The 22,660-nt window shown below is 40.8% G+C and overlaps 1 protein-coding gene across 2 annotated transcripts in view; it reads left to right on the top strand.

Moving 5' to 3' along the window:
* SORCS3 (sortilin related VPS10 domain containing receptor 3) overlaps positions 1–13,970 on the top strand; it is a 563,192-nt gene extending 549,222 nt beyond the window's left edge. The window contains exons 26-27 of one of the 2 annotated variants that reach the window (XM_077349659.1): positions 7,364–7,524; positions 9,272–13,970. In XM_077349659.1, the coding sequence (XP_077205774.1) occupies positions 7,364–7,524; positions 9,272–9,336 (226 nt within the window). In that variant the 3' untranslated portion in view covers positions 9,337–13,970. Of the gene's footprint in view, positions 1–7,363; positions 7,525–9,271 lie in introns of those variants that run through there. The other variant, XM_077349660.1, reaches the window with a different exon arrangement.
* Positions 13,971–22,660: the final 8,690 nt, after the last annotated feature.

Genomic DNA, 22,660 nt, shown 5'->3' on the forward strand with positions numbered 1-22,660 from the left:
TTATTTATCTTTATTTTTCCCCTCTGCTGTTCCCAAAAGTGAGATACAATTAACATAATAAAATCCTAAAACCCACAATAGAATTACAGCCAAAATAAACCAAACTTACTTACCTGGTCTGTTGTCCAAGGTAGAGTGTGTAGGTTGCATCCTGTGCACAATTTCTATTTGTGCTAGAGCTTTTACATAAGAGGAAACACAAGGAAAAGATTCTGGTAACTTTTTGTCCTACGTCAGATTTATAATATCCTCACTTGTTTGCACATCACAGGTCCAAGCCAGTATCTATTTTGTTACTCAGTAGTGAAGACTTGGAAATGAGGGCTTCATCAAAAATGAAAGAATGCAGCAGCTCTTAATGAAAAATTAGGTGCAAAGCATGTAGCACTGTCCAAGGTTTGCCTTTAATTCAGAAGATATTAGCCATGTGTACTTTTGTGATTAGCTAGAATCTCAGTTAGAACACTGAGCTTCAGTTTAGCTAAGTTAGAGAAAACATGTGTCTACATGAATTTTTAATTTTTCAGATTATTACAATTGGCTGTCTGCTGGCACATATGTGAGCTGTTTATTAGGGGTCTGCATTTAAGCAAGACACTCAGGTGGCTCATTAGCCATTTGTGTTAGAAACTAATCTCCTGTCTTGGAAGCTTGGCTGTATAGAACTACATGTACACATAGAGAAATCCAGTTAGAAAATAAAGGATGACTAAATGGCCACATAAGGGAGAAGTGTTAATTCTGTTTTGTTTTTTGTTTTCTACTTCAACTGAATAAGGAACTATACTGGTATGTCATCATGAGCTTTTGAGGATAATGAGCAACACTATTGGGGAGATTTCAGGGGCTTTAGACTCTACTATGCTCATGGGAGGGGTCTTTCCCATCTCCCACTTCACACTGCAGCTCACTTTAATTCCTCAAAAACAGCTGTTGACGAATAGGGATCATTTGGAATTGTACAGCATGGGGGTCTACAGCAGGAGCTAGAAAATACTGACTTCCCTGATAGAGCAGAACTGCCTTTCTGCTAATGGAATTGAAAGTTTGGAACTAAGTCTACATGCTCCATCCCTCCCCACACATTCAGTCAGTGCTGTTGTGTGAACCAGATCCCTGTTATTCAAGGGAAACGATTTACTACTCATGCTTTACTAGCAAGATATATAATGGTCCCAAGGTTAGTCATAGCTATTGGGGAAGGGGGGGGGGCAGAACAGGGCAAGGCCCACCCTGAAATTCCCCTTGCTGTTCCCCCTCATAGGAGTCCAGTGGTGTTAGGCCATTGACTTCCTAGTACCACAGGGAAGAAGAGAAAGGAAGCCAACAGGGCTGCAGTACAGTGACTATGGGGGACAATACAAACAGACAGCCTGCTCTGCCTGACTGCCTTCAGCTTCTGCTTGGATGTGGGAGCTGGGGGACAGGGATTCTCAGCCTCATTGTAACTGTGTGTGAGACATTCCAAGGGCACCAGCCTTTATTCCTCCAATGCAAACTCTTTGCCTACCTTCCCAGCTCTGCCTGCTTTGGGACAGCATAGTACACACACATACATATTTCTGATCTGCATTGTCCTGGGGATCAATAACAAGATACCTAAGTTGGCCACCCACAAACCTTCTTCCAGAAGCCTCTGTTCTGGTTTGGAAAGTGAGCAGTCTGGGGGCTCTCCTCATGAACAAGCATCTTCCTTTGAATGTTGCTCTCTCATCTCTCTTCCCTCATAGTATTCTGCTATGTATCTCTGCAGTAAGTTTAGGGACTGAACAAAAGTGATATGCTCAAATGCTGGGGATTGGAGGCAGGATAAACACCCTCCAGGCATTTGTTTGGATGATCACTGTTTGTGTTGGAGAATTCTATTGGTGTCCTTTTGTCCATGTTTCCCTCTGAATCAGGAAAACAAAATATAATAAAATGGATAGTGAAGAATTAACTGGAACATGATTAGGAGTGGATGAAAATTCCATTCCCTGAATTTGTTGTTCTTCCTTAGCTTTCTGCTCTTATGTCCCTAGAAGTTGGGTTGCAATTCCTGTGAATACATAGATATATTGTCTTCTGTTCCCCATGAGGTTACAAAATGAAGGATTTAACTTCACTGAAAAACACCTCTCTTGTGCAGAAAATGAACAATTTTTTTTCCATATCTGAAGAGGTGTACAGGTACATAAAAGCTTCACCCCTGAATAATATTTTGTTGGTCTTAATAGTGCCCCTGGACCCAGCATGTGTTCATTTTATGTTCCATGACCTGGCTTGTTCTGCTGCATGGCTCTGTGCTGATGGCTGCAATGTTTGCTGTGATCCTAAATGTGTCGGCCAGTAAGTCCAGTGGTGCTTACTGCCAAGTTAGTGTGGAGAGAGTTGTTTAATTTAAAATCTGCTGCTTCAGACTAACACTGCTACAAAACAGACAATGCTTTTACAAGCATGCATATTTGAAATGATGCTGATGGTGGATTGTACTTAGTGTTTTGTAGAGCAAAAGTCAAAAATGCCAGGAAACACAGAAATCACTTGGTAGTAATTTGCATTCTTCATGCACAGTGGCTTGCTGGCCTGTTTGTCAGATACTTCAGCTGTGTAAGTATAGTAGAAAAGTATTTAGGTGTGTATGTGGGGGTGCGCAATTTCCACTGATTCCCCCTTCCTTTTGCGTTCAAATCTGTGAAATACTTTTAAAAAACACATAACTCTGGTTTGCATATTGGGTTATTTGGAAACAGTTCAGTAAATCCTGCCACTACCCTGGGATGCAGTATAAATTGGACCAAAATAAAGCATAAAGTCTGGTAGTGGGCAAGACTTGCCAGAAGCCTCTATCCAAGGTCTCCATTCTTCCCCTCTGATGTCTTGGATACTGCCACAGCAATGTTCCAGATGTCATGGATCATGGAAAATTACATTCACTGGAAGGCTTGAGATGTTAATATGAATATTATATGCTCTGGAAAATAAATGTTCCAAGACTCTGGTGGCTTGAGCAACTGTACTTTCTGAGGTTCTCATCTGGAATTATATCTCTTTTATATATATAATAAACAATGCTGTATGATTCATGGATGTCACTAAAAATAGCACAGAAGGGGGCATCCTCTGGGATTGCCATTTTGGGAATATGACAAACCTGAAGCAATTTATATTTGTATGTTTTCTTGATTTGGACAATGGTTGTGATAATAGACACAGTAAAATATGGAGTAATACAACATAAAGACAAAATAGACTATGCAATACAATCTGGATTACAACATTAAAAGTTAATACAAAATATTAGCAGTTTTGATAAAAATAGGAAAAATCTTATTGCCATATATTTAGGATTAATTAAATTAGGTGCAACCCTAACTATGTTCTCTAAGCATTTTCATAATGTAATAGGCCAGCCAGCCATACTTGGCAACCTTCTGATTGTTATCAGCTCACGTAATTGAAAGAAGGAACCTTCTACTTCAACCAGAATAAGAAGCAAGAATTGAATTAATAAGAACTTCTCTGATATTATGGTAGAGCCTGCAGTCAAAGAAAACATGTGCTATTAATTCTGCAGTTTCCACTCCACATATACAATTTTTCTGAAAAGATCTAGTAAATTTAACCTCAAGAGCAGCAGAGGATAGTGCATTAAACCTTAAAAGAATAAAAAAGCTATAATTAAAATTCACTATGCATTTACTATATAATTTCATAGTTATCCTATTGAGAATACTCAGATCAAGTAGAGCAGTGGTCCCCAATCTTTTTATCACCAGGGACCGGTCAACGCTTGACAATTTTACTGAGGCCCGGGGGGGGGGGTAGTCTTTTGCTGAGGGATGTCACCACCACCACCTGAGCCTCTCTTTCACTTGCTTTCCCGCCGGCGCCTCTGACTTCCCACCATCTGCTGGGGGGTGCTGCCAGCAGCAGCTGTGCAGTGCCACGCCGAGGGGAAGCCCCAGCCATGGCGGCCACTGGAGAGGACCAAAGGTGAGCTGGCAGCAGAGTGGCAGGGCAGCCCCCGAGGCAGCAGCCAGGGAGGAGGACAAGGAGGAGCCACGGCCCGGTACTGACTGATCCACGGACCAGTACCAGTCCCTCGACCGGGGGTTGGGGACCACTGAAATAGAGGATTCCAAATTCTTCTTATACCAATTTGCCTTTCTACATCTAATATTCTTTGTTTTAGGAAAGATTTAGTCTGGGCAAAGTCCAGTGACTGAAAACTGTATGAAGAATCTTTAATAGCTCAGTTTGTTCTCTATCTTCCTCCACCAGGGCAGCAAAAATATGTCCCGCACCATAGTATGGGTAAGGCTAGTTGTGGTTCAAGCGTGTGTGACCTAAGGTCTCCTGATGTATAAGAAAGGAAGTTTAACCCATTACTTGCTGCTGAGGGGAGGAGATGATCATATTATTTTGTAATTAGCGGCCATGAAAAATCACAGCAGCCATTGATGCCACGACAAGTGGCCAATGGAACGTGATGATGAGTGTCAGGCTGTACATTGCATGGTGGCTTGTTGTGGCATGGGAGGGCCAAGTGCATAGTCCTGTTTAAGAGCACCGCATGCAATTGCTGGGCCTTTCCATGCCATACACAGCCTGAACAGCTTCCCTCCCACCTGCCCTTATTATTAAAATGTTAGTTTTCAGTCTTCAGAATTTTTCATGTTCTATTTTGTCGCAGCTGCAGTTTAGGCATGGTAGAAGCCTGTTGGCAGGGAGTCCAGTGTGTGTAATGGACTCTCTGGGGTCGGTGTCTCCTTATAGGGACTGGTTGACATACGAGTGTGTCCTACCAGGATGGGAAGCTAGGGGCCCGCAGCCAGGTGCCCAGGGAAACAAAACTGAGGTGGATGCCTATTGGACTCCAATACAGTTGCCTCCCTCATAGGGATTCCACGGCGCAAAAGGGACCACTCTCCTGGCTGGGATTAAAGCGGGTTCCAGGCACCATGAACCCTGGGATTTAAACAGGTGGATAGCTGAGGGAGTCAGGCTCCTCTCCCATTCCAAGAAAACCCTCTGGTGGGAGGTTGCAATAAAGGCTGTGGCCATGTTTATGCCAAGATGGTCGTGTCGCATATTCATTGGCAAAATGCTAACCTGCTGTTCAATTAATGCAGTGTTTACATAAGAACTAGAGCCTCTTGTGGCACAGAGTAGTAAGGCAGCAGACATGCAGTCTGAAAGCTCTGCCCATGAGGCTGGGAGTTCAATCCCAGCAGCCGGCTCAAGGTTGACTCATTCTTCCATCCTTCCGAGGTCGGTAAAATGAGTACCCAGCTTTCTGCTGGGGGGTAAACGGTAATGACTGGGGAAGGCACTGGCAAACCACCCCATATTGAGTCTGCCATGAAAACACTAGAGGGCGTCACCCCAAGGGTCAGACATGACTCAGTGCTTGCACAGGGGATACCTTTACCTTTACCTTACATAGGAACTAGTAACGTGAATTACTTTATCACACAAAATATGTCTTGATTGATGATTGATATATTAAGCATGGAAGAGGTTACGTCTAAGGCAACTGTTCCTGAATTTATAAATGCTGGTCTGTTCTACGCTGCCTTGCATGTGAAAAATACAAACCATTTTTCTTCCATTCTGAGAGTTCACCATGCATTGCATGACAACCTTTCATAGTTTAGGAGGGGAAAAGGGGGTTTGATAGCAGGAGGCATTCATACACAAGCCCCACTAATGAGCTCTGGACACCCCTGTATATCCTTCCCATGTATTGTTTTGACAATTTATCCATTCAAGTCTCCCCTGAAGGTGCATTTATGGAAGCCTGAACTAAGCTGGCATCCCAGAGCCTCATTCTGGAATGGAATATTTTGCTTTGATTCAGCCTTTTTATTACAGCAAAGAAGGAAGCTATGCCTCAACTCTTCCCAAGCTTTGAAATGCTCTATGGCCAGAATAGTTGTTGAGAGCAGAAGTGGGAAGGAATTCAGTCATGTTTTCCAAGTGATGACAACAGTCTAAATGAGCTATTACAGACCTAATTTACATGTATGACATCCCGGCAAGCACTAGCATAAAAAGAGATTCAGTATTCATTTGCAGGAGAACTAATAGGATGTTAAAGGGCTTAGAAGATAAATCATATGGGGAAAGGCCAAAGGAACTGAGTAAGCTTAGTACAGAGAAATAATGATTAAGCAGGAATTTGTTGACCATTTTTCAGGGATGTCAGAAGGGAATGGAGAATCAATTGTTCACTCTACCTGCTGAGAATAGTGGAGGAATCACACAAATATTTATTGAGTGATGACCAGTTAAAAATGTACTACACGGAGGCTCTAGCCGCATGCAATGCCAGTCTTCCTTAGTTATCGGTCCCACTAGGACTGTAATAAATATTCTCTAATTTTGAAATTGTGTCTCAAATTGATGCAGCTGAAATGAAAAATACTTCATCGAACATTCATGTGCTTTTGATATTGTTTGATGTCTTTTCATTTCCCAGGCTATTGCTTCTTTCCAGTGCCATTTTTCTTTCTTCTATTGGCTACCTTTGACCTTATCTGCCATCATGTAATTGGCTGGGTGACCTACATGACTTTTTTCTCTGAGTTCTGTGATATCATCATTTCAGATACACTGTTGTCATCATAAAACAAAAATCACAAGGGTTGTTTCAATCAATTTAAAATTGAAATATGATGCTTGCCTTGGGTAGCTGAAAAATTCCTTTTACACAGGTTTACGGGGATGTAGGGATTCAAGATGGTCTGAGGGCTTAAAATGCACAATGAAGTATAAATAGATCTTAATTACCACCATCACTTGAATGCAACAAACAAGAATTAGGTTAAAATTCCACCATGCTATGATTGCAGATTTTCCAATTGTATGGTGAACTATGATGTGATTTTATAGTGATTAAACATCATTCTTTTAAAAATGAAATGGATCAATTGCTTTGTCCACTGTTTTACTGACTTTCTTACTTTAAAATATAATTGTATGTATTTTAGATTGGGCTGGATTTTTGTGTCATTAAATTCAGTGGGAAAGTAAGCTTCTATTTATTTAATGAAATGCTTTAAAAAAATTATCCTGGAGCAAAAGTGTGAATTTTCATGCTGTCATATTTAACTGTTCTTTATACATTCTTGCTGTATATAGTTTGAGGTATAGATTCTATTTCACACCTATTCAATTTGGACCACCATGATACATTATACCAATTTCTAATAATGGTCCTCTTAATTTGTTTCCTTCCTTCTTGCTGTTGGTTCTGTCTTGTTAAAAACTGCAAATCATAAATTTGTAAATTTATGGTAATTGTAAAAGAATCAACTGTCATTGTAGCTTAGAAAGGCCATACACCTGCTTGTATTAATTGTTCCTGATTTTATTGCAGGAAAATCCCATGGATTAACATCTATGCCCAGGTCCAGCATGACAAGGAACAGGAAATGATTGGTTCTGTCAGCCAAAGTGAAAATGCTCCCAAAATCAACCTGAGTGAATTCACAGACCCTGAAGAACTCATGGATAAAGAGCTGGACACACGAGTTATAGGTAAACTACACAGATTTTTGCATAATGATTCCTTAAAATGTCAAATTAATGATTAAGCTTTTCTTCTTATCTTCCTGTGAGTATAGCACAGGTGTCGGCTGAATTACATTAGGAAAATATGTGTTCTCATGATATCTTTTATATGGGATATTGTGACCCTGCAGTTTTGCAAAATCTCTCAATAGCTTTCACTACTATAAATCATACTACCATATTAAACTGCCTTTCAGCCCTGGGACTTAAGGTCACCATTTTATGGTTTGATTTCTGTCTGGCAGGTCAGTCTCAGGAGGTAGTGCTGGGTGATTCCTGTTCCACCCCATGGTCATTGACCAGTGGGATTCTGCAGGGTTTGCTCTTTTCACCCATGCTATGTAATATCTATATGAAGCTACTGGGAGAGTTCTTCGGGAAATATGAACTGTAGTGTCACCAATATGTGAATGATCCCCAGCTCTACCTTTTCCACCTAGTTCTGTTGAGTTCTGACCTCGTGCTTTGAGTCAATAATGGGCTAGATGAGGGTGAACAAACTGAAACTTAATCTTGACAGATAGAGGTTCTCTGAGTTAATAGGAAAGCAGACCAGGGACCTGTTCTGTCTTGGATGGGGTTATGCTTCCCTTGATAATCTATGTTTGCAACTTGGGAGTGCTGCTTGACAAAGCAGTCACCATAGAAAACTAGGTGGCTGCAGCAGCTTTTTATCCAGCTTTAATGGTACATCAACGGTATCTGTTCCTGGTCAGATTTAGCCACAATGATGTATGCCTCAGTTACATCTAGACTGGGCTATTGCAGTGTGCTCTGGGCTAAAGCTGCAATTAGTGCAGAATGTTGCCACTAGTGCAGAATACTGTGGTTAGAGTGCTGGCTGGGGCCAGCTACTGAGAGCATATGATCCCAAAACTATAGCATTTCCATGGGCTACTAATCCCCTCTTGAGCCCAATTCAAGCTGTTGCTTTTATTCTTGAAGCCCTATATGTCATGGGCCAGGAGTATCTGAAGGACCATCCTTTCCCATATGTTCCTGCGGGGAAATGAAGAACAGAGGGAGAGGCCCTTCTGACTGCCCCACCAATCAAAGAAGTTCATCTGAGCCAGATAAACTGAATAGATATTCAGCAGTTGACAGATACACATAGAAATTAATGGTTTAAAGATAATTGGCTTGTCAAGTTATCAATTGTATTGGAAACCACTAAGATAGTAGCGGTTATGGTAGTACATGAGGACAGACCCAATAACAAAAAAGGGCATTGTGGAATCAGAAAAATGAGTTTCTTGAACCATCCTGTTGTAATATGTTATTAGTAAACCCTTGACCTCTTTGTTATAACTAGGGGTGTCAACTGGCCTGCAGTAAAATGCCCTTTCTCTTTAATAGAAGCTAAATGGCATGTTATTCAGCAGATTATGCTGTATCAGTTCTATACATTAAGCTTCTGTCAAAGGGACAGGACATTTTTCTCTAGGCCAGTTGGCAACCCTATAACTCATTTGGCTAGGTGCCCTTTATGCTTAGAATTCTTGGCTCTAAGTTCAGCATTAGTGGCCTCAGAATTTGCAGCTGCAACCCTCAGGGATTAAAGTGGCAGGTTAGAGGAACTACACTGTCTTTATATCAAGACGTGGAAGGAGGGGAAGAGAGAGAGAGAGCAGGTGATGCATGAACAATATCTAGATCAAAGCACAAAAGGCACTGCAGTGACCTCCACTGACCTTGCCCTTCTCCTTTTCCTTAGGAAGTATCTCAACAATCTCCAACAGCGAAAGCACAAAGGAAATCCCCAACTGCACTAGCGTTTAATACCAGGAAGCCACTTTGTCAACTGCATTTCTGAATTTTATTTTAATATTATTGTTGTTATTATTACAAAGGAAAAGTTCTATGTTATTATTATTATAATTATATTATTAAAGAGGGGTGCAGGGCGTGGGTTTTTTTTCTCCCTAGGGCCACATTCATAAATTCAGGACTCAGAGAAAAAAATCCTATCCTGTATCATAGTATAATATAAGGTCAAATGGAAACAATGCATAAGACCCTGAACTTAAAGTTATGGGTAAATTTCTGTTTCCCTGTCCAGCAAAATATTTGGCCTACTCTACTGGTAGCAGTATAAGAAGGCTATTTTAAATGTCTTCATCTTGGACTTTGTCCTATAGACTTCAGGGCTGCCTCAACCCATTGTGCCCTGTTGGATTCAGTCCACTGACTGTATTATCTTGTATATGCTTAAAAGTGGGGATTAAACCTCCTGAGATTAATTTTGGGTACTCATGAGGGTCGGCAAGGTGCACAAAATGGCCACAGACAAGCCAAATTTATGAATGAGGCCCTTACTGGTGCATGTTAATAGGATGGCCAAATGTAGATAATTACTATGTAAATACCTTTTTATTTCTTGGAAAATAATTTAATGTTTAGTAAAAGAGAAATTTAAAATAAATAAATCATGCACATACCTTCACATACATAAGAAGCAAAGCAGTTCACTGAGAACCTGCAGTGAACAACTATGTCACACATGGGTTCTGATTGTGTATCAGTTGTCTGTCACATTTAACAAGTTTATATTTTGATTTGGTTAGCATAATTCAATAATCAGCAATTATTTCTCTTTAGTATACTGGCTTATAAGCACATCAAAATGGAATACCAAGTATTTGTCCTTCCCTGAAGATAGTAAAGAAAAAACTACTAGCCACATCTTGTAGTAAGTCCTAGCAGGAAGCCTCAGTGAAAGTATCCTCATCCTGTTTGATTGACAGATTGTGTAGGAAGATGAACCTTAGTATAACATCATCAGTTAACAAAGCTCTATAACAGAAATCAACTTCTAGGATGTGATGTTGACCACCACAATAAAATATATTGTTCCTTTTTTTTTACCACCATGCTTCTTTTTCACTATTCTTTCTTCCCAGTCATAGCTACCAGTGGCATGCTTTTACCATATTTTATAGTGTCCTTTATTCAATTTCTAGTTTTGAGTTAGTAAATGACAACAGAGAGGTGGGTGAAGCTACTGATGTCTCTGTGGTTGCTTCCAGTGTTTGTGGACCTAGGTGGCTGCCTGTAAGGTATCTGAAATTAGAAGCTCAGCTGTGGCAAACCACCATGGGATGTTATTGTCACAGATGACAAACATCTGAACAGCTATGAGAGATAATGGGGCAATGTCACTAGGATGTTTAGGTAATGTTTCTTTGCTGTGTCACGAAGCAAATGGCACATTTGTTCATTGTGCCATGACATTTAATGTTCCTAATGGCACTGAGTAATACTGTAGCTGATTATTTATTTACTGTGAAATCATGTCCATTCAGTAAAAATACCCTTAATATTAAATCAATCAACTATTAATCTTGGGGGAAATTAAACATGAGAGTGGCAGAAACACATGAAAAACTAAGGCTGCCACCAAATGCCTGTTAGATGGTCCTGCATGTGTTTTATCATCATAGCATGGATAGGTGGGGTGGTGAACTGCACTTTTTTTGCACTTCTTTTCTGCACTTCCCCTGCCATCTTTTTAAAAGCTTTTTTCTCTAAGACTAAAAATAACCTCACCAACAGAAAAAAGTAGCTGAAATGTAATTTCAGATGAAAAAAGCAGGTAGAGGTAAGTTTCAGCTACTCTCTCCTACTTCCATGTTACACTTTAACATACCACAACACCTCATAAAGAATTGGCAGAGATAAAGCCTGCCCCTGTCATTATGACCTTAGAATATCTTCAGGAGAATAAAGGTCACTACATAATACCATGTACTGCCAGTTCATGAAATCCAGTCCACAAATGGTCTCTTTTCCCAAGGCAAAATGTTCTTCACTGTATCAACTAAGGGATATATGCAATAAATCTGGCTATGCTCAGTGATAGGTCATACTTTCTTTCTGTCAGGGCTTTTGTTTCTTTTACAGATGCATGATAGGCAGAAAATCAACAACTAAACCTTTGCTGACCTGAGGATAATAAAATGGGGAATATTTCACCAAATGAATTTCTGCCTGATTTGCCAGGAAAAAAAATTGCTGGCAACCTTGACAGTAAATGTTTCTGAAATGTAATTCACCCCAAGACAGCCAGTTCAATAGGAGTGGTCTAGAAATGTAAATAAATAGATAGAAAAATAGAGAGATCAATCAGTCAATCCCATGGAATATCAACGTATGCTCCAAGGTAAAGAAAATTAGTATTAGAGAAAAAGATTGCAACATTGGAAATGCAACAAATGTTTCCTGGAATGTGCCTAAAATTCTTAGACTTGCAGAATGAAGCTGGAGATTTCAGAGGAAGATAATCTCTTATAAATTAAATTTTCCTGCTTTCTTTTGTGCCTTAAGATAGAGCCTTTCTATGAAGAGCCAATGGAGAGCATCAGAAAGCAAACTAAAGGAAGGGAAAGCTTGTAGAACCCTCTGTCTTATTCAGTTGGACTGGTGTGTGGATATTTTAAAAGCTTAGGACAGCTTGGTCAGTTTAAAACATATCTGCACCCTCAGTTTTTGCTTTCTCACCCCTTATATCATTTCAGGACTCTGGAAAGCATAAAAATCCCTAAATAAAACGAATCAATAGTAGATGAATAGTATTTTGCTTTGCAAGAGGAGAACATTTTTCACATCTTAAGGATACTGGCAACATTTTTCTTTTGGTGTAAACTTGGCAACAACTTTATTACATAACAGAGTGTGGTGCAGCATGGGGAAAGGATCCTGCCCTCTTGCAATTAGCTGACTGTAAGGCCTTATGTCAGAAAACTGCTATCGTGGATTCCACCAGCAAGCCTGACAGGATACCTGGGTCCCCAATAGCTTACTGAGCCCACAGGAGATGGCTGTTGATGGGAACCCATTGGGCATCAGCCTCTGCTGTGTCCCCTGTCAACCAGAAATGCAAGTCAGCCATACAAGCCCCCCCCCCCCATGAGTGGGTGTGCCTGACTGCATCTGCACAGACTCTTATGGAGGCCCCATGCAAAAAACCCACAACAGATTTGGGCTCCCCCCCAAAGATCCGCCCCATGCAAAAAACCCACAACTGAACTGAACTGAACTGAAACTGTTTAACCATCCTGTTTTTTAAAATAAATAACCACAATACAAAGGAGGGGAGGGTGGGCAGTTTCATCAGGCAAGAGGGGGAAAGAGGCCAGGGGTGGCAATGCAGTTCCTTACAAAGATTCCTGGCCCCCTCTCTTTGCCCTCCTGCTGCACTCTTGCTTGCATCTCTCTGCTGCCTGGGGCAGGGGGGGGATGCTTGGACTAGGAGTCCAAGGACTCTACTTCCAGCCAGGTCCATTAAGCAGTGTGAGTCCTCCACTGGAGCATACTGCCACCGCTAGTGAATTCTGGTCACACTTCTTGTAGATGTTTCTATTGTCATTGTTTTGTTCCCAGTGTGTCCAAATGTCGTTTTATATCAAGATAGCCTTATTTAAAGTCATGTATACTGTTTGTTGATAGGAAGCCTCTTTTCATTTTTTTCATATACGGTACTGAGCACAAAAATCAGTGACAACCTGAAATCATATTTCTAGATTTAATATTACAATATCAGCTCCCTCACTTTTTTCAACCTCTCAGAATCTTCCAATCTAGAAGATGTTAACAGAATCTGTGACCTTTATGGTCAATAAATATATTGTCTAGTCAAAGCAATAGATACAAAACAATAGATATTACAGAAGTGCACCTGTATAATTTTACTCAAAAGTAAAATACAATAAAATACAGAACATAACTGTAAATAAGCAGCTGGAAACAACTATTCATTGGTAAAGCTGAAAAGCATAGCTTGTGGTTTCTGGATAACCACCAGCCAATACGACAAAATACCATGGTTTTAGCTTGTATGTGTGTGTGTGTGGGGGGGGGGGGGGATTATCAACCAGATAAGGAGAATAGTTTGAATAAAAATAAAATCACATTTTAAAAGATTTTTGCTATATTTTACTAGGTAATGGTCATTTAATTCTATTTTCTGGTTTGGGCATCTTTGTACTAACAACCCCTAGTTGCAGAGTCAGTATTTTACCAAATACCAAAACCACCATATTTGTGCCAGTAACCAAAGCAACCCTGTCTTCCCCCTTACAACAATTAGGCTCCTAAGGAACACGGCTCGCTGATTTCTTATTGACGTTTGCACAGCATAAAGCTGGCCAGGCTGACTGAACTAAGATTTAAGCCTACTGTGGTGGGGCTCTTGCAAACTAACACTGTTTTTTTTTTTTTGGGTGGATGTTGCAATGTTTAAATGAGACAGACAACTGCAATACTTATTTTAAATGAAGTAAGAGAAATGCATGAATCATATATATACATAAGTACATATATACTGTTATTTGTTTTATTGTTCCATTTGAATATTTCTACTGTAAAAAAGGCAGTGGTTTTGAAATTGTTGAAAATAAATGTATTTTTGTACATCACAGCTGTCCGTTTACCTCATTGCGTAGACCCTGTTAAACTGTGAAACTTCATCTTATAGAGCTGCTTTCCCTGTCTTTGCAGGCAATTTTAATGTTTCATAAGATACTGTTCACCTATACAGCTTTCATTTGTGTAGGAAAGATTGTAGTCCAAGCCATAAAAATGAACCAAATGGTATTCAGTAGAATTCATAACTAATTTTCTGGATTGTTAGTTCTTGACATATGCTGTACATATGGGGATGGGCAATGATTCAGTGGCAGAGCATCTGCTTCGCATGCAGAAAGTCCCAGGTTCAATCCCTGCATCTCCAGTTGAAAGGAACAAGCAGTAGGTGATGTGAAATATCTCTGTCTGAAAGCCTAGAGAGCCGCTACCAGTCTGAGAAGACAATACTGACCTTCATGGACCGATGGTTTCAATATAAGATAGATCCAATCCAAGGCAGCTTCATTTGTGCATACTTGCACAGAAGCTCAGTATTCTCTGTAAAATTCAGGGCAATTCTGCACATGGTAAAAATAGTGTTACACCAGCGCAATGGCGTAACACTATTGAATAATGCACCTCTAACCATTCCTCACCTCCTGGCTCTCTTGCTTTCCTCTGCTGCCTTCTTGCATTTCTTGGCACTCTACACGCCTGCTTCAAGTGGCGGAAGGGAAGAACACGCTATACATGCAACTCTCCTCCATCTGTCAGTCAAGCCAGACAGCCAGTCCCTTTCTCCATCTCTGAAATGGTCCGCGATGCCTGCTATATATATTTTTTAATGCATACTTCCTGGATTTTTTTAAATGCATACTTCTTGGGGGGTTTTTAAGTGCATACTTCTTGCTGCTCATCCCTGATACTGGTGCTGGATGGAGGAAGCTCTGAGAGACAGAAAAGCATGTGTGTGGCTAGCGGAGTCCAGGGTGATTGGGGGGGGGGTAGAGCTGGCAATGGTGGAGTAGACAAGAGGCGAAAGGTGCTCCCTTCAGTGTCTTGCTTTGCTGTTCTGAGAGACCAGGTGGCATCATGATCTGCCCCTTGCAGCACTCCCTCCCCTGCAGCAAGCCTCACATTATCACTCTCCCTTTCCCTCTACGGAAGCATTGGAGAGGAGCAGGAGGCTCAGCTCACAGGCAGCCGAGATTCCATTTGTCAGGTGGCTTCAAAGGGTGCAGGTTGCCACTATTATCTCGCCCTGCCTCTGCCACGTCTGCCTGCTCACCACCTCTTTTAGGTTTCACCACAACTCAAATCACCTGAGAAGTCATTCAGTGCAAGGGCAGTGAGATGCCCTCTTCTCCATCCACCCCTCCCCACCCAATTCTTGAGCAGGGTCACACGCACACACAAAGAGTCCCTTTCCCCATTGCTACTAAAGTCCCTTTCCCCTTTTAAAAATTAATCTCATTATTGATGAGGGGGGATAGAACTTTAGAAAGGTATGCTTTGTGTTAAAACTTTGAATAAAAATTCTTTTATTTCTAGCATCGCCTGTACAGTTGTCCGACTATTTGTTGCTCCAGATTGTTAGCTATTTTTACAAGAAATTCCCTGCATGGCCCAAGTTGAGCTCTCCCCGGCTTGCTTGGCAGGACACCTGGCCCCCTCCACCAACCCCCGCCCATCCACCATCCCCCAGCACACACCTCCCCTCTGTCAGCAGCACCGGCAGGATGAGCTGCCAGCCCAGGGAACTCCTGGCATGTGCAAAGAGCGGCTCTCCCTGGTTTGGCCCCTTCCACCCACCCACGCCTGCCCCAAGCAGGTAGCCTGCAGCCAGGCCACCACCTTGCCACCACCAACAGCTTCCTTCTTCCCCCTCCTGCAGCACCAGGAGCTGGTGCCCGGAGCCAGCACTCCAGGATGTCAGCCATTTTTTAAAAGACATTCCTGTGAGAGATGGATGCAAGGGTTGAAGGATGGGCGCTGGAGGCAGAGATCATGCTGCTTTACCTCCAAACATTACCTTGGGTTGTGGCTTGCTGGGTGCTCATGCTACAAAATTGGGGGAATCCACTTTTCTGGATTCGCCAACTAGCGATTTAAAATGGAGGATGTAGCTGCCGGTTTGCTGCTCAGAAGCTGGATGTTGACGGCGTCATTTAAAATGCCAAAAATATGGTGTCAGCAAAAGGTTAGTATTACACTATATTTTCTGGGTGCGGAAAGGCCCTGAAATCTGGTTTGGGGTTTCTTGTTTTGTTGCTTCAGGGGCATTTTAAATAAACAAATTAAATAAATATTTTAGCACATTTAGCACAAAGCATGGGGGTTGTGGGAAGGTGCCCCCAAAGATATAGTCTCACGCTGGTGAGCAATTTATAGGCTGCTGTTTGAGAATACAATATTGTTTTTCAAATTAGGTCTTGTGAGTAAGACTGACATGATTCCATAGCTCCTTTGGAAACATCAGCCCATTGGTGTAGCTAGGTTCTCATTCTGGAGTGCTGCTGCAACACCATGGTCTATGGAGAACCAAACAAATGTTGGATATATGTTCAAAATATCACTGCGACATGTTATAGGAAAGAATGCATTTTGTGAAGGAATTTTTTTTTTTTTGTGAGCCATGGGTGCACATCCATTTTAATTTAGCATTAAGTTTGTATTTAAATATGAGTGATCCAAGCTCAGATCTCATTTCTCAGAGTTCTGGATTTTAGATATCTGAAATATTACAATTTGTTCTTTCAAAGTGCTCGGAATATATTTAGTTATAGCATAAAATTAGTATCTGGAGGGACTTGAGGGAGACATCTCATTTCCCCCTCACCCACTATTTCTTCTTCCCCTTTCCTGAAAGCCTTCATAACCTCTCCTCTTTTTCTCCTTCTAGAGTTGCCAGTTTCCAGGTGGGGCCTAGAAATCTCTTGGAACCACAAGAGATTTCCCAGCTACAGAGATCAGTTCACACTTAGGATTGTGAGTTCCAGGTTGGGAAATTTCTGGAGATTTGAGTATGGTTTAAGTATCCAAATGTTTGCCCAACTTTGCTATTAAATGTAAAATATAACCTGAAGTAAAAATTCAGCTCACCAAGATTTGAGTCATATACTGAATATTTCTCCTGGATATTGTGTGACAATCAAGATGATAGGAAAAGTCAGTGGGGAAAAGGCATGTTTCATCACTGTAGGCCTCAGAGATGATCCACAACATGATGTTATTTGTGTTTACTGGAATTGACCCAACCATCTTTCCTTCAATGTAAGAGCCACATAAGATAAAGGAATAAAAATAAAGATATACAATAAAGGCTGGTAGAAGCAACATGGTAGGATGGGGGGGGGGGGAGATCCACCTCCCCAGTCCTTATTATCTGTATCTTCTTCAGATTCAAATTATTTTGCACGGAACTTCATTTTAGTATAACTCCATGTAAACAAAAGTTACATTTATGTGATATTCTAATTCCAGTAGACCTCTCATTTACTGAAAATGCAGTTGCCAAATAAACTCAGCCTCATCAGTTCTGTGGCATTCTCCACACCTGAAGTGTAGTGCTTCTGCATGTAACTTCTGAGAATGTCCTCCTGCAACAAAAATAGTTTGGGTCAACCAAAGGGCAAACAAAGCATTTTAAATGTGATGGAAGCATTTTGAACACACATCTGCTGCTCTGGTAGCAAATGTATTGGAAGCCAAGGTATGTTCAAGCTGCTTTTAGCATATTTAAAAATGTTACATCTGTCTTTATTCTAAAAGGTCTTAAGGGCCATTGTACAGGGTCACTCTTTAATCGGCATATACAGAAATTTAATTTATTATCTCAAGGCTGAAAATTAATAAAATAGAATTCTAAAAATAGAGGATGAAACCATGATTATGAGTTGGTTGTGAAACTCAAATATGATATAATGTTCTCTTTTTCAGTCTGTTGTCTTTTTCTTGGCATTCTCCCCAGTGAGGTAGTACAGTTATTAAGCATTATCAAAGTACCATTGCACCACTGACATAGTATTGTAATACATCAGCTGAGTGCTATTCTCTCCACATGTATATTGGTACTACATCATTTTGCTGATGGATGACAGCAACAGAAGATGTCAAGAAAAAATCAGCTCCAGCTACATTGTATTGCATTGCTTTTCTCTGAGCTAGACGGTATCTTTATGGTCAAGACAAATAGACGATAACAATAGAGCCTCATATCCATGGCTTATTGGATCAGGAATAAGATCTTATGAATTAATTTTTATTTATTCCTATGACTGCCCCTTTCGGCATAGCTGCCTCAGAGCGGTTTACAACAATTCCATAAAACAGTGCACTTCAGTAATAACAATAAAACAATTTAAAAGTATAAAAAGTTTGAATCCTTCAAAAGGATTGCTCACTATAGCAGCCAAACAAAGCAATCAGTCAGCCTGCTCACTAGTCAATCCAGGATAGCAGAAGATTACAAAGAAGGGCCTCATTAATGATGACTGGTAGATTAATTTGCCCCAACCATACGTTTAGGAAACTCTTCTTGCTTAGGAAATTCTTCTTGTACAAGAAAAGGAGGTCTGTGCACAAAAATCAACACAGTGGGAATATTACCAATGTTTGCCTACAACTTTTGGCTTCAATTGACCATCACCAAATTTTTAAACAGCATCCTGTTCTGATTGGTTCTGATCTCTACAAACCCAAATCAGAGCTTCCTAGAATGATATGCAAGGTAATTTAGCCAAAGAGGAATCAGCAGAGAGCCAGTGTGATATAATGGTTTTTATGCCAATAAAAGGTTACTGACTGACTGACTGACTGATATAGTGGTTAAGAGTGGCAGGGTTTGATTCCCTGTGCCTCCACATGCAGCCAGCTGGGTGATCACATGCAGCCAGCTGGCTCATCACAGCCCTGATAGAGCTGTTCTGACCAAGCAGTTCTGTCAGAGCGAGCTCTCTCAGACCTTTTCTGCACCCAAAGTTTCCCCCTCCTCACCTCTTGTCCAGTGGCAAGGCAAATTCCTGATTCCAACTAAGGCCCTCATCTGCTCTGGGGCAAAAGAACGTGGATATATCTGCATTACCTTTTTTGCCCCAGATGCTGACAGGGCCTATGTCAGGCCTGGGCTGTGGAGCCATTCTGGCCTGGCTCTTCCTCACCCATGGCCATGACTTCAGCTTCACAGAAGAGACAAAAAATACCCAGTGCAGCTTTGTTTAAAACTCAAAAGCAGCCCTTGCTGCCTCCCCTTTCTGGCTGTGGAAAGAGGTAGGGCAACCTGCCCGAGCTGAAACATCTGGCAGCAGCCTGGTGTATGCAGTTGGTGCAGAAAAGTTCTCAGCCTCACCTATCTCACAGGGTGTCTGTTGTGAGGAAAGGAAGGAAAGCCACCTTGAGACTCTTTCAGGCAGTGAAAAGCGGGATATAAAACCCAACTATTCTTCTACTTTCCCCAGTAAAAATGAGAAATTAGATAGATTTCTCTTCTGAAAACCAGTCTATACAAATATATCTGTCATTGTTTACATTAGCAACTGCTATTTCCTTCTCTCCATGCTAGTCACACAGATTACCCTGCCCATTCAGAAATCATGTAGTTATACAGATGATATTACAATGCTATATATACAGTCAATAGCATCATTGAGAGATGCAAAAATGTATAAACAAAACTTGCCCAAAGGGAGCTTAGTCAAAAACTCTGACAACGTGCATGAAATTAATGGAAATGAAACTCTTGAATTCCCACTTTGGGGATGACCCTGTCAATATCTTATGAGTCTGAGGACTTGATTGGGGTAAGAAAGGTGTGAAGGACTTTGTCTCCAAAGGAAAATGTGCTATAGTTTCTTCCTTATCTAAACTGTACCAGTATAGAGCTATTTCTGAAACTGCTCAATTACTGCAAAAATATTGGAAAGGAGAGAGCACGGCCCGTTCCTGCACCTCTCATTTAAATAGATACAGGTGATCCTAGAGACTTGGAGGGAGAGATACCTGGCCTTTGTTTTAGAGAGAGTGCATTGCTGGATTTTAAAACTGCTCAGAAGCTGCAACTCTGGCTGTGGAATCCATTAACCACAATTCAAGATGTTCAGGGGCTGGTTGTAACTGTACTGGTGAGAGAACAGCACCTCTATGATAATTTCACATGTTCTGCGGCCAATTATTATCATAACACTCCACAGCTGACAGGAGTTGTTTAAAAGAAAGAGGATTAATAAGATGTTGCATATTTTTTTAAAAGCAAAACAGCAAGGCAATCCTTTTCACTCCTCTGTATGAATTTAGAGAGCCAGTTTAATTCTTGAGGCTCAAAAAGTTTGTGTCATATCGTTCCTTTTGTGTAAGGCACACCATGCATATCTGAGTTCCTGAACTACTCCAGTCTGATTGGTTGTCATTGACTCTGATGAGGTAAAGTAGGGTAGAACCCAACGAAGAACAAGGTTTCAGAACTATTGTCTTTCAAGAAGCAGCATTAGTAGGACATATAACAGTTTGCCTACTACCATGGCCTTAAGAAATGGTATTTTTGTATACTATCACATATTTTCCTTTGCATATTAGCCCTATTTTCTCTACTCTGGACACCAGTATATCTGTTTGTAGCTCTCTTCCAAAGTCAAAGATCAGCTTATCTACAGGGAATCATAGAGTAAAATAAAGTTTGATATTCAAAATAACTAATCAGTTTAAAATTAAACTGAAATATTATCAATAGTCAGAACAAATCGTATTAGGGCAAATTTCTCTGTCTAATTTGGCAAGCAATGGCACAGAAACTTGCTAGTTTGTATATATCAGCGAGGAACATAGTTACATAATAGCTGTTTGTTTTGCCATGTTGTCTGACCAGTATAAGTACTATATATTGGGTTCTAATGTCTTAGTAAAAGCTAAATTGTAGGAACACATGTTCTATCATTTCTACCACTCCTGACTGGCATGAACATAGGTAAAGAGCATAGGTAAAGGTTTGGGCATATATTTTTCCCAAAGCAGCTGAGGGAAGGGCATTGAGTCGAGCAAGAGTGAATGGTCTATGATGTTTTGGATAACCCAAAAAGTGCAGATATCTTGATGGGGTGAATTTTTAATGTAAATTTCCTGATATGATAGTAGGGTACCTTTGGGCTCTGTCCAGCTGTAGAGAGATGTCCCATAATCTTTGTTTAATTAAATTTCTGGCCTGTTGGAGTCCAAGGTTCAATAGAGGATTAGTAGATAGATCAATGTGAAGCAATTTCTCCTCTACTTTCCTCAAACAGGTTTAATAAAAAGTATCTGCAGAGATTAATGCTGTTATAGCAGAAAGAGTGTAACTTACCTTTAGCCAAAAATATATCGTTTGAAGTCAGGCATGGGTTTCTAAGGGAACCAGTCCCACTTCCAGTTGTAGGAGGGCATGATGTATGCATCAGGGTACTCCAAATACAGTTCCCCGAAATTTAGATTGAATTGCTTCTAATTTTGAATGGTTTTATACAGGCACACCTGAGCTTTGTACATAAGCTGGGCAATCATTTTCCCTTGAAAAACCTTCAAAGCATGTGGTATATGGGAACCTCCTTTCATGAAAAACAATCTTAGTATAGATGTTGAAGTTTTTGCACGGTAGCCATTGCCCCTGGCAGTTGGAAAGACCAGGATCTGGAATAGGGGAATTCAACACCCAAATATTTGAACATTTTAACATGGTCAATTTTATGACTATCTGCCATCTGTATTTTTTAAATTTAGGGAATAAAAAGATTTTCATTTCTGAGATGTTAATTGATAGATGTTCTTTCTTACAGTACTGTGAGTGCCTGTAAGGCTTTTCTAAGACTAACCTCAGTATAGGAAAGGATCACTCTGTCATCAGCATACAGCAATGTAGATATTGTTCTATTTATGATATTTGGTGGATGGAAAGTGAGATTAGAAATTTATGAAATTATTGTACCATGAAATTTATGAAAAATTTGAATAATAGAGGTGAAAGTGTACATCCTTGCTTTACTCCTCTTTAATTGGGATCTTTTGAGATATATGGCCTTGTGGGGCCCATCTTACAGATAGGTAGTTGTTTTCATATAATATATGGATGAGTAGCCTACAGTCAATTGTAGAATTTTCTAGTTTTCCCCACAGTCTAGGCTGAGATATTCTGTCAAATGCGATCTTATAGTCAACAAAAGCTGCACATAATGCCCCATTTTGTTTTGTGGTATATTTCTCTGCCAGGTAGTGTAATATCAAACACTGATCTATGGTGGAACATCCATTACTGAATCCTGTAGTTTTCTCTATCTAGCCAGTCCCAGAACTTTCGACAAAAATGTTTAGCATAGATTTTGCTTGCCACACTCAACATGTTGATAGCTCCCTTTCAAAGGCAAAGAAGAACTTAACAGAAGTCAAGTTTGGGCAGTGTGGCAGGGCCCCCTGCCTCACTGACAGGCACACTGTCTTCTATATCCAATGGCACCCCACAATAGTCTAGGCTTAAGCTAAAGCCATGACACTGCTAGGGTCAGCCGAGCCAGACCAGACTCCATCTTAGAAATCTTGCTCTCTGCCTTAGGTTTGGAATGACAGCCTTTGCCTGACCCAGAGGTGCCTCTGGACTCAAGCTCACATCAGCTCACCCCCCCCCCATTTCTAAGTGAGTGGACTGGCTTCCTCCTGTTTGCCTAAGGGCTCCTAGGAAAATACTTTGCCTTGCAACATTTTTCACACTTGGCCCCTCTGCCATGGGAAATCTCTTCCCCACATC

Source organism: Paroedura picta, chromosome 8, assembly GCF_049243985.1.
Source record: "Paroedura picta isolate Pp20150507F chromosome 8, Ppicta_v3.0, whole genome shotgun sequence".
In the NCBI taxonomy this organism is placed as follows: Eukaryota; Metazoa; Chordata; class Lepidosauria; order Squamata; family Gekkonidae; genus Paroedura; species Paroedura picta.